This window comes from Bombina bombina, chromosome 8 (genome assembly GCF_027579735.1).
Source record: "Bombina bombina isolate aBomBom1 chromosome 8, aBomBom1.pri, whole genome shotgun sequence".
NCBI classification, from domain to species: domain Eukaryota; kingdom Metazoa; phylum Chordata; class Amphibia; order Anura; family Bombinatoridae; genus Bombina; species Bombina bombina.
Genome location: NC_069506.1, coordinates 174,780,072 through 174,793,644, shown reverse-complemented (window position 1 = coordinate 174,793,644; position 13,573 = coordinate 174,780,072). Strand labels below are relative to the sequence as shown.

Genomic DNA, 13,573 nt, shown 5'->3' with positions numbered 1-13,573 from the left:
TATACAAGCCCTTGAGTTTCTTCTAACTCATAATTATTTTGAGTTTAATAGATTGGTTTATCTCCAGAGTCATGGGACGGCTATGGGGGTTAAATTTGCCCCATCTTATGCCAACCTCTTTATGGGGTGATGGTAGTTGTCCCACATCTTGGGAGACTGAAATCCATACAAACATTGCATTTATATGTATAAAAAGGGTACATTGATAACCTGGTTGGGTACTCCAAACAAGGCAGAACTATTCATCAATTATGTTCATTACTTTTGTGACAGAAGAAAATACTATTTTTAATATTTAGAGGTGACATTGTGAGCCCCTAGATACATATAGATTTGTATAGAAAACCAGTTTCATCTAATACTTTACTCAATGGCAATAGCCTTCATCTTAAAATATTGCAGACTTGGAGTTGCTAAATGTCAATTTTTGCGTCTTAAACGTAATGATTCTACCGATTCCAATTTTACAGCAGAAAGTGAAGATTTAATAATGTGATCGATTCAGCAACACTATTCACAGTATATATAATTAAAGCTGTCAAAGATATGGATAGGAATTTTCTCTAAAAAATGACCCCCAAGACTAAGTGCTTACCTAAAGACAAAGACTTTTGTTACAACTATACACAGTATAATGAGGTTTGCAACAATTTTAACAGGTACTGTAATGTGTTTCCAAAGACTTGTTATACCAACATACAGTGCTTTCCAAACGGTGTGTCGTGACACAGTGTGTCGGCAGCAGTGTGTAGGTGTGTCCCTGTTTCAGCACAAACATTTTTTAATTTTTTTTTTTTTTTTTGGTTTCTGAATTTCCGCCTGCCTGCTACGCATATCACATGGTTGACACGCGATTGATACCTAGTGGGTCACAGATCATAACTTATTGGCGCAGCTCAGTGGGAACTGAAACTATTCCCATTGACAGCTTTAGCGGAACATTGGCTCCTGCCACTGCACGTGTAGTCTCCTTAATTGGCTCGTGACTGCATGTGGAGTAAGTGGGACAGCAGTGTGTTGGCAGCACGGGCAGTTGTCAATCGGACTCACCGAGCTCTGAGGGCGGTAGCTTAAATGCTGAGCTGAAGTCAGAAGTCAAAGTGTGGTTTTTTTGCAACTAGCTCCCAGTAGTGCATTGCTGCTCCTGCGTGATATATGGATAGGAAGTGGAAGCTTAAAAATGCTTGATGATGAAATGTGAGTGTCTTTATCTAATATTCAGAAACTGTGTTCATCCCATCAACCTCATACATCCCATTAAAATAGTAAGTAGCTATTGGTGGTGTTAAACTTTTCTAAATTCTTGCACATACTTACATACTGTTACTTGTAATTAAATTTTGTTATTATATAATTTATGTATGTGTCTGAATCTCTTTAAACAAGTTAGTTTAACCTTTTTGCCAGTACAACTGAATTACTGTGTCGCAAAATGATGTAGGTCTAAAAAGTGCGTCACCAACATGAAAAGTTTGGAAAGCTCTTTCAACACAGAATATAAAATGTATGAAAACTTTCTTTATGTTTATTTTTGTATATGAAATAGATGGTTTTGTTTGATGCACATGACGAGTTATAGCAGTCTGCAGCCACACAAAAAGCCCTTTTTCGTCAATACTGTTTTCGGCAATCCCCCACACTACAGGCCGGGTATCTATTGGTGGCCTAGTGGGTGGCACTCCCAGGCTTCATGAAATGGCTGGTGATTTCATCATGTACAGGCGTGGTGACATCACAAAGGGGCTGAGCCTAGAAAATCAGTGTAGCTACTACGGAGCTGGAAGGGGGAGGTTCTTTAAACTCCTCAATCTCAGTTCCCATAGCGGCTACAAACCTTCAAGACCCCTCATTTGAAAGAGAATTGCCTGTTCTTTCAAATGATAATGATCTTACAGTGAACACCTTGCAAGAAAAAAAGTGCTTTCATTTCTGCACTGCACAATGGGGCCTCTCTAATTTATTATTTAACTCCCAAAAGCCGCCAAATGGGCCCCTATTTCACATGTGGCATTTTTCACTAGGCTATTAATATTATTTAATAACATTTATGCACAAACTATATATATTTTTTTGCAGTTTTTTCACAGCTATCTCACATGTAATGAATTATAAATATAATAATGGCATATTGCAAATCTGCTGAGCTTATTGGGGAAAAAAAAACAATACATTATTAGTGTGGGTCACTAACTGAAATTTGACTTACAATAGGGTTTTTAAATGTAGGTAGCTAAAAAAGCTCAAAATTGTCTCAGCACTTGAGTGTACAAAAGGCTTAGCAGTGAGTTAATACCACAACCCTTCAAAATGGGTTGAGCTTGCAGAAAAACCTGATCTCTTTTTTATCACATTCTGCATTCCACTGCCCGGTGCTTAGAGATAACGATGGAAAATTAACATTGTATTGCTCATCTCTCCTACTTCCCACTGGGAATGTATATTCTTCTGCTGGCTATGTTTACACATCTTTTCTATGGCCTATACTAAAAGAGGGATATGAAACCCCAAAAAAATGTCTTTTGTGATTCAGACAGAGCATACTATTTTGAAAATTTTCCAATTTACTTTTATTATCAAATTTGCTTCATTTCCATAATATTCTGTGTTGAGGAGATACCTAGGTAGGTGTCTGGAGAACTACATGGCAGGAAATAGTGCTGCCATCTACTGCTCTTGCAAATGGATAACATTCTTGCAAAACTGCTGCCATATATTGTTCCAGACATGTGCACACCCCTGAGCTTATATCCTGGATTTTCAACAAAAGATACCAAAAGAACAAAATACATTTTTATAATAAAAGTAAATTAGAAAGTGGTTTAAAATTGCATGCGCTATCTTAAAGGGACAGTCTACACCAGAATTTTTATTGTTTTAAAAGATAGATAATCCCTTTATTACCCATTTCCCAGTTTTGCATAACCAACACAGTTATAATAATATACTTTTAACCTCTGTGATTATCTTGTATCTAAGCCTCTGCAAACTGCCCCTTTTTTCAGTTCTTTTGACAGACTTGCAGTCTAGCCAATCAGTGCCTGCTCACAGATAACTTCTCGTGCACGAGCACAGTGTTATCTATATGAAATACGTGAACTAACACCCTCTAGTGGTGAAAAAATGTTAAAATGCAATCTGAAAGAGGTGGGCTTCAAGGTCTAATAAATTAGCATATGAACCTCTTAGGTTAAGCTTTCAACTAAGAATACCAAGAGAACAAAGCACAATTGGTGATAAAAGTAAATTGGAAAATTGTTTAAAATTACATGTTCTATCTGAATCATGAACGTTTTTTTTGGCCTAGACTGTCCCTTTAATCATGACAGAAATTTTTAGGTTTCTTATCCTTTTAAGTATAACTTTCAGCAAAGTTAGGAATGCCACTGGCAAAATCAGCCATTTCAAATGCTGATATAAAGGTTAATGAGCCATTTGTAAACAATTTAATACACTTCAGTTGGTAAAATGGATCATTGGGAACGAATTAAAGGGATGAAAATATTAGAATAAACCGATGCTTTAATCATCTACTCATATTATTTGGTGACAACGATTCACAAGGTGTGTTCAACTAGCTACCAGCAAATTTGATAAAAAGTCATTTGAAAGTTGTTTAAACCATGTTCTATTTGGATTTATTTATTTTTTATCTGTAACTATATGTGTTTGAGAAGATTTACTCATAACTATCAATTGTATACAGAAATTTACAATCTGAAATAATAAATCCTTTAGAAAATTACACTGTTAATACTCCCACACTGAAATAAAGTCAAACAAAGGAAAGCCATGAAATAAGCTGTAGATGTGTTTGTTTTCACTTTCTTAGTCTATTTAACCCCTCGAGTGCTAATGACAGCTCTGAGCGATCGCAGTTTCCCACTCTGGTGCTAACAAAGGCTCAGAACCGTCACTAGCACTCTCCCGCCTTGAAGGAGATCTGGGGACTCCCACCCCGGCGATCGGGCCTGCATAGTGACAGGCATCGCCGGGGGCTTTACGTTATGCGCGGTGACGTCACTGCGCAACTTTATTTATGATTCACAATAAAGTATAGGAGCAAGGGGCATGCTACTTAGAAGCCTGTATCTCAGGCATCTAAGCAGCTACAGACCCCCAAGACCCACCGTTGGAAAGGCAATCGCCTAACCTTTCCAACAGTGTAAGTCTTGGGGATCTGGAAAACTTAAAACAAAACTTAGCACCTAGGTAGGAAAGTGCTTAGCACTCAAAAGGTTAAAGGGCCATTAAAGGGTCACAAAAGTCAAAATTATACTTTCATCATTTAGAAAAAGAACATTTTAAGAAAAAAATGTTCCAATATACTTCAATTATCAATATGTGCACAATATTATTATATAAACACTTTTTGAGGCACCAACTCCTATTGGGTTCACATTGTATACATATATGCACGTTTGTGATTTGCTGATGGCTGTCACATGATACAAGCAAGTGCAAGAAACTTTCAAATTTGACAAATTAAATAAATAAAAAATCTACTCATATGTGGGTGAGTGTTATTAAATTGTCTATTTTATGCATTTGATGATTATGCAATTCTACTGTGTTTAAAGGTCCTTTAAATACAATCCCCCATATATAGTGCAATTAAACACTACCCAACGCTACACTAATAAATGATAATGATGAATTGCACCAGGCTTTACAAGGGGTATATCCTTGGACTGCTCTGAAAAATGAAACCTAAGCAAATTATGCTAAAATGTATGGTTTTCAAGCTCACTACCACTGTAGCAGCACAAAGAGATAAATAAAAGCATCTTATACCTGTCCCAATGAAAATGCCATGTTCAGTCGTATCTTGGCAACACTCAAAAACTGTGGATGTTATTTTGTGTTATGTAAATCAGGTTTTGTGTCCTGAGGCAAAGTCTCCATCATAGAACATCTTAACAAATATATGTTTTTATTTCTTTATTTTAAGCCAAAACTCAACTTTTTAAGACATGGGAGCCGCAGACAAATACTGTAGAAGCATTAAAGGGACAAGAAACCCCAACATTTTCTTTCATGATTTAGATAGAACATACAATTTTAATCAACTTTCCAATTTACTTCCATTATCAAATTTGCTTCAATCTCTTGTTATCATTTGCTGAAGAAACAACATTGCACTTCTGGCAGCTAGATAAACACATCTAGTTAGCCAATCACAAGAGACAAATGTGTGCAAGCACCAATCAGCAGCAGCTCCCACTAGTGTAGGATATGTGCGTATTCTTTTTCAACAAGGTATACCAAGAGAACGAAGTAGATTTGAAAATAGAGATTAAATTTAAAAGTGTCTTAAAACGACATGCTCTGATACTTGCAAGTTTAATTTAGACTTTCCTATCCCTTTAAAGACCTCATACAAATTTACAGCTATAATAAAACAAATAAGATTGTATTTCATAAAAACTTGCAAGGGCACAACACCAGATTTTAGGCAGGGTTCTCTCTCTCTGTCTGTTTTGTTTTTTTTTTTGGGGGGGGGGGGGCACTGATGACCAGGGTTAACTAACCCTGCATCAGTCACTTGTTTGGTACAGAAAGGGTTAACAGACCCTTTCCACTTTAACCAATCTGTCACAGTCTACCCCCTCCAGGCAAGCCTGTGACTTAGTTCAGTGGGTGCAAGGGTTAACACACTCTAGTCTGTCCTAGACTTAGAAAAAAAATGCCCCAACTCCCCTTTAATGCCACCCACGCTAAGCTATCTCTGAGCTGCCACCACTTAAGATTTATTATATGGGAAATCTTAAAGGGACATTGAACCCAAATTTTTTCTTTCGAGATTCAGATAGAGCATGCAATTTTAAGCAACTTTTTAATTTACTCCTATTATCAAATTTTCTTCATTCTCTTGGTATCTTTATTTGAAATGCAAGAATGTAAGTTTAGATGCCGGCCCATTTTTGGTGACAACCTGGGTTGTTCTTGCCGATTGGTGGATAAATTCATCCACCAATAACAAAAGTGCTGTTCAGAGTTCTGAACAAAAAAAAACACTTAAATGCTTTCTTTTTCAAATAAAGATAGCAAGAGAATGAAGAAAAATTGATAATAGGAGTAAATTAGAAAGTTGATTAAAATTGCACGCTCTATCTGAATCACGAAAGAAAAAAATTGGGTTCAGTGTCCCTTTAAAGTAAAGATTAACTTACCTTGTTGGCAATCAACAGTAATATTTTTCAAAAAATAATATAAGTTTCATTCATTTTTTTTTTTTTTTTTATGTATCTGTAAAAAATGTTTTCGTCGTAATAAATAAAAAAAAAAATTCCTCTCCTAATTCAGACCGTTCTTTTTCTTTTTTTTCTTTCCTGGTCACATTTTTTACATAGCCAATTGAAAATCTGGCCGTTAGGCGGCCGTCAAACCACGTCATCCATCCACATCTTATTCTGTGCATGCCCAATAATTTTTTCGTCCATATTATGTTTGGAGCGCACACCCCTTTCGCGCATGCTCATTCGATTATTAGAAGAAAAAAAAAAATCAAAGCGTCATCTGCTTTCACGGACGGCTCCGTAACTGAGAAGCGCATTACTTTACTTGGCAAATAAGATAGTACTGAATTAATACATTATTGTTATTCATTGAGTACTACGTTTCTAGCGCGATTAACGCATGCTCATTGGAGACCGGTATCAATGCGAAGTGCATGCTCAGTAGACTGGCCATTGTGAACGCACATTGAAGATAAGTATAGAGAACGGGTGGGACTGATCTATACGTCACCGAACAGAAAGATAGGAAGTAGAGGATGGGAGGAGTTATGTATATGTGTGTGTGTGTGTATATATATATATAAATAAATGGAGAAATAACAGAAACCTTATACTTTACTAGCTTTAGTTGTCTGTGCCAGGGAGATGGGCAGGAAAAAATGGTCACTCACTCTGTTGATACACAGCCTCCAATGTAGAATGAACCACTTGTATTGTTAAACACAAAATTGTATACCTGTTTCTCTGATATCAAATTGCTTGACCCAGCCTCTTTCAAGAGGGGCTAGGAAACCCCTCTCTTTTTAAGACATGTCAAAGCTTGGAATCCTTGAAATTATAGAACACCTTATAAATTCTGTATTACATATTCAGCACATACACCTATTTAAGCAATTTCCCAAGTGACATCATAAGAATTAGTTTGGTACCAAATATGACATGGTTGTCATATTTTCATCATCTAGTGTCATCATATGGTTAAAAGCATGTCTCAAGTTGTACTAGTGTCCTCTTATTGACCTTATCTAGCTCTGGGTAGAGGGCACTGCTTTTTGTCTCTTGTGCTGACATTTTTACTTGCTTGATGCATCAATAGATACGCAATAACATTTGGTCAAGTGGAACTTAGAAACTATTTATAAGTGTTCTGGCTTATCAAAGGAAAAACACAGCAACAAATTTCTTCAGAAAAGACATATGTTTTAAGCACACAAGCTAAAGAAAATTAACCCATTAGCAGCTAAATCATGAGGTATTCATGAGAGCCACCATTTGGCCATACTGGTTTTAAATCATCCATACCATATTCGGTGGCAGCTGGTGATTTTGAAGATGGTGGGATGCCAGACCCCACCCCTTAAAATAAAACCACACCCCTCCCATAGCTCTGCCCATTTATTTGGGGTACTTAACCCCCCTCCCCCAAGGCAGAACATAGTGTGATCTGCGATGTCATCGCAGAAAATGCAGCCTATCTCCAGAAAGATTGGGTCCTACAGATGCAGAGCTGAAGCGTTCCTCTTTGCACGCTATGAAATTCCTTTACAACTAACTGCAAGTCAGTTCCTCCTCACCTCTGCGTGCCTCACAGTGCATATCTGATTATAGTGGCTTCAATGCTTGCCTTTTAACCCCCATTCTATGGCTAACAAAGATCGTTGCAATGTATTTCTGTACAATACACTGCAGCTATTTTAGAAGCCATGGGGTTAATATCTGCATTTGTTCGTTAGCTGTGGAGGAGAGCTGCTCCACACGCGGGATTACTGAGTCTTTCCAGTGCGGGAGGGAATGTCCAGTGGCTATTTCCTGCAAGCCTGCAGAGGCTTGATTTATAGTAGTATAGTACAACAGCCTTCACTTCAAAGAAACAGTGTCGTGGTGAGGCTCTTATCAAATAATTATGCTGAGCTTATACGAGATGTTGATGTTACCGTGTGGAGAGTTTTTTTGCTGTTATAGTAGTCTGATTTAAGAGAGGCTACAAATGTTTAAAATTAGCATTTTGAAAATGTGATGTTGCTTGTACTTTTTAGTAACTAATATAGTTAACACATGTCCTTTTGCTTTGGAACATTTTTAAAATTTAGTGAAATATTTATATATGTCTGTGATACCCCAATAAATGTGAACTTAGCAAAAGATACCAGTGTTCACATTTGTTGCTCACATGTGTTTCTGTATCTAACATTTACCATATAAACTTTTGTTTGTTCATTTAGGAGCTTTTTAAAGGGAAAGTAAATCCTAGCGTTTTACAAAACGCTAGAATTTATTATTGAAACAAATAAATGGCACTTTCATTCATGAAGTATAAGATACTTCATGTAGAAAGCTCCTTTATTTGATTTAATCGATTGCCGCTCTTAGCTCCTACAGCAGCGCATGGCTAAAAAATGTTTTGGCTAAGAGGTGACGTTTTCACCTCTTAGCCAATAGCCATGCGGTAAATCCGGTTCCCATGGGCGCCAAGACGGATTTACCACACGGCTATTGGCTAAGAAGTGAAAACGTCACCTCTTAGCCAAAACATTTTTTAGCTGTGGGCTGCTGTAGGAGCCAAGAGCGGCGATCGATTGAATCAAATAAAGGAGCATTCTACATGAAGTATCTTATACTTCATGAATGAAAGTGCCCTTTATTTGTTTCAATAGTAAATCCTAGCGTTTGTAAAACGCTAGGATTTACTTTCACTTTAAGGAGAACACAATTTTCATAATAGAACACAAATCATTAGGAACATTGAACATTAGCCCCAATTTACTGTATTACTTTATATTACCCTTGCAGATGAAACTAGGTTATAATTGTTTTCCCTTTATTTGTAAACAAACATCATATTCCTGCAGACACCTAACATGGCAATTTTAGTAATAAAATTATAAAATCTGCCATGTCCCTGGATTAAATTACCAATAAATAAATATATTTAATCTTGCCTCCTAGCCTTTGCAAACCTCTTACTCCTGAATTTAAGAAGTTAAAGGGACATGAAACCCATTTTTTTTCTTTCATGATTTAGAAAGAACATGCAATTTTAAACAACTTTCTAATTTACTTCTATGATCTAATTTGCTTTATTCGCTTTATATCCTTTGCTGAAAAGCATATCTAGATATGATCAGTAGCTGCTGATTGTGGCTGCACATAGATGCCTTGTGTGATTGGCTCACCCATATGCATTGCTTTTTTTTCTACAAAGGATATCTAAAGAATGAAGCAAATTAGATAATAGAAGTGAATTGGAATGTTGTTTAAAATTGTACAGTATTCTCTATCTGAATCATGAAAGAAAACTTTTGGGTTTAGTGTCCCTTTAATGTGAGCAATGCACCTTTTTATTACAGGCAACCTTCTAATTATGCAATTTTAGACCAAAAGCAAAGGAAAACAAATATTTGAGACATTTTAAAAACATAACACAATTTTATTTTTCTCTGCAGCTAATTTGCAATGCAATTATATTATAAAACTTTAAAAAAATACTTTACTTTCCAGTTAATCAACACATTGCAATTTAGTTGGTGCTTTAGTGTAAATGCCTAATTTAAAATCAAATTTCATTTCAAAATGACCTGCAGAACAATATTCAATAAAAAATTCTCATCACAGAAAGTGAAAAAAAGCTCTGCCTCTGGGCTTACCCCAAACCCCCCACCCCATGCCTTCCTGAGAAAGAAAAAAACCTGACTGTCCCACATTAAAATGGCATTTTGTTTTATTTTGGGTTTTAATTTTTGCCCCCCCCCAAAAATAGTGGTACGCTGCCCCTACTGCCTCTATAAATAAGCCTCTATTGAGTATATTTGTTATTCATTCTTCTTACACAATCAAGTAATATGATTAACACAGGAAGAAGAAGAAAAAAAGAGTGTGGGGGGGGGGGAGTATATATATATATATATATATAAATAATGTGTGTGTGAGGGGGAGCGGAGGAAGAGAGAAATTATATATATATATATATATATATATATATATAAATTTCTCTCTTCCTCCGCTCCCCCTCACACACACATTATTTATATATATATATATATATATATATATATATATATATATATATATATATATACACTCCCCCCCCCACACTCTTTTTTTCTTCTTCCTGTGTTAATCATATTACTTGATTGTGTAAGAAGAATGAATAACAAATTCACTGCCATAAACCAATCACCAATGCTTGGAGAAAACAATGGAAAATTAACATAACCTTATCTCTTCTATAACCCACTGGGAGTGTAATTTCTTCTACTGGCTTTGTTAAAACAATTAAAAACTTTCAGTATGGGTGGGGATACCACAGGCTAAATACTGTATACAATTTCAAATGCCAATTTAAGGGTAATGGAAATACTTGTAAACAATTTAATACACTCCAGCAGGTAAGGTGGATCATTGGAAGCACATTAAAAGGGGAGACAATTTGTGTAGTAAACTGTCCCTTTAAGAGGTTATAAGGTTAAAGGGACAGTCTAGTCCAAAATAAAAACTTTCATGATTCAGATAGAGAATGTAATTTTAAACAATTTTCCAATTTACTTTTATCCCCAATTTTGCTTTGTTCTCTTGGTATTCTTAGTTGAAAGCTAAACCTAGGAGGTTCATATGCTAATTTCTAAGCCCTTGAATGCAGCCTCTTCTCTCATGGCATTTTGACAGTTTTTCATCACTAGGTGTTAGTTCATGGGTGTCATATAGAGAACACTGTGCTCATGCACGTGTAGTTCCAGGGAGCCAGCTCTGATTGGTAAAAATGAATGTCTGTCAAAAGAACTGAAATAAGGGGGTTGTTTGCAGAGGCTTAGATACAAGGTAATCACAGAGATAAAAAATGGTATTTATATAACTGTGTTGGTTATGCAAAACCAAGGAATGGGTAATAAAGGGATTATCTATCTTTTTAAACAATAAAAATGATGGTGTAGACTGTCCCTTTAATCTCATTTTTCATTTCTTAAACTACCTTGATTGGAGAAAAAAAATTCCACACAACAAAATGTTACTTTTTTATATCAAACTAGATAGATGCCAATTAAAAGTGCCAATATCTGCCTAAGATTATACAGAAATGTATCTTTCTCAGGGATAGGCAAGGTGTCCGTACACGGACACTGGTGTCCGCCATAACTTTAGTATATCTTTTCTTTCTGATTAAATAATAGGAATAAAAAAAATATATGTAGTGTGACTAAAGTTAGTGGCTTGTCAAGAGTCTGCTAGTGATATTGGGTGATAAGTTATGGAATAAATAAAGCCTGAGTGAAATACTGGATGTGTATCTGCATCTGTATAATAACACCCAGCACTATATAATGACACAGTAGTGACACTGGCACATGTGTATAGCCAGAGGAGGGCTGGTTATAGGATTAGTGGTATCTGCAAGTATAATAAAACCAAGCACTATATAATGACACAGTAGTGACACTGGCACATTGGTATAGCCAGAGGAGGGCTGGTTATAGGATCAGTGGTATCTGCATCAGTATAATAACACCCAGCACTATATAATGACACAGTAGTACCACTGGCTCATGGGTATAGACAGAGGAGGGCTGGTTATAGAATCAGTGGTATCTGCATCAGTATAATAACACCCAGCACTATATAATGACACAGTAGTACCACTGGCTCATGGGTATAGACAGAGGAGGGCTGGTTATAGAATCAGTGGTATCTGCATCAGTATAATAACACCCAGCACTATATAATGACACAGTAGTGACACTGGCTCATGGGTATAGCCAGAGGAGGGCTGGTTATAGAATCAGTGGTATCTGCATCAGTATAATAACACACAGCACTATACAAAGACACAGTAGTGACACTGGCACATTGGTATAGCCAGATGAGGGCTGGTTATAGAATCAGTGGTATCTGCATCAGTATAATAACACCCAGTGCTATATAATGACACAGAAGTGACACTGGCACATGGGTATAGCCAGAGGAGGCCTGGTTATAGGATCAGTGGTATCTGCATCAGTATAATAACACCAAGCACTATAAAATAATGTTTTTAATTTCAAATGTACCTTGGTGTCCTTCACTAAGGTCTGTACTTTAGAAAATGTCCGCCACAGCCTTTGTCTGTGCCTATCCCTGATCTTTCTTACTACACAGTCCCAGATAGATACAATATATTCCCATGTATTCTGATTTCTACATCCTACAGACACCTACACCTGTTTCAGCCACCAACATGCAGTATTCATTTTGGAGAAGTAAAAAGTGACTGGACAAGTTTGCCTTTGAATGTATAATGTATAATTTAACAATAATATTCCCATGTATCTCAAAATTAGATGGCAGAGATATAACAGGGCACCTTTACATGTTTTATTCTACACTATATTTCTTAGTGGTACGATCCCTTAAAATACTGATCATATCTAGTCTACTATAACAATAAGGGTTAAAATGGCAATTATGCGTGTATTATTTTAATTAATTTACAAACACTAGATGAGTTTGCCGTCATCTAACATTGAGAAAAGAAATATTTATTTTAATTATAAATTAACTTAAAACGTTATTTTGCCAGATTTGAAGGAAACACACCGTATGACATAAGTGACCCTCAAATCAGTTACAATCATATAACGCAGCGATAACAAACCACGTATGCATGTCATATAGAACAATAGGTCTATCTTAGTTCTCAATTCGTAATATATCAGCCATAAAATCCAGAAACAAACACATCAATAACATTACAGAAGTCTCCTTGACAATCACTTACTAGTGAAAGCTGCCATGTTGGACCTTATCTACTCCCGGAAATGAAAGAACATTTTGCAGTGCATTGTGGGATTTGTAGTCTTTTAAGATTCCGTAATCGTGGTGTGATGTAGTGCAGGTTGTATCGTAGTTGTGGAGAATGTTTACGATTTTTACCGTCTGTATTGTGAACGGCTGTTTTAATAGATATTGGAAACCTTGTGTGTTTTTACCCCACCCCAAGTCTCAATATTTGTAGGCGTCGTGTGGAACCGTTATAACTATGAAAAGTTTCGGTAAAACGTTCAAGTGGTCTTTACTGATTGCTCACACACAATATATTGCCAAAAGTATGTGAACACCATACGAATTATCGTGTTCAGTTTGAAACACCTGAACACCTACACCTATTTCTAACGTGCATAACATGATCTAGCACAGAGGTCGTAAAAGAAGATTTTGTAAGGGCGCTATTAGCTGAAGATACTTGTGTGAAATAATTATTATTTACAATATCTGTGATAATTATCTATAATAAGTATCTAGTGATTAGGTGTACAGTAAATCAAAACAGCTTCTATCAAAAGTAGAATAATTTATTTGATAACAATAAT

At 36.2% G+C, this 13,573-nt stretch overlaps 1 protein-coding gene across 1 annotated transcript in view; it reads right to left on the bottom strand.

The window, feature by feature from the left end:
* Positions 1-13,061, bottom strand: part of NDUFA3 (NADH:ubiquinone oxidoreductase subunit A3) — a 33,172-nt gene extending 20,111 nt beyond the window's left edge. The window contains exon 1 of the mRNA XM_053690716.1: positions 12,982-13,061. Coding sequence (XP_053546691.1) covers positions 12,982-12,997 — 16 coding nt within the window. The 5' untranslated portion in view covers positions 12,998-13,061. The remainder of the gene's footprint in view (positions 1-12,981) is intronic.
* Positions 13,062-13,573: the final 512 nt, after the last annotated feature.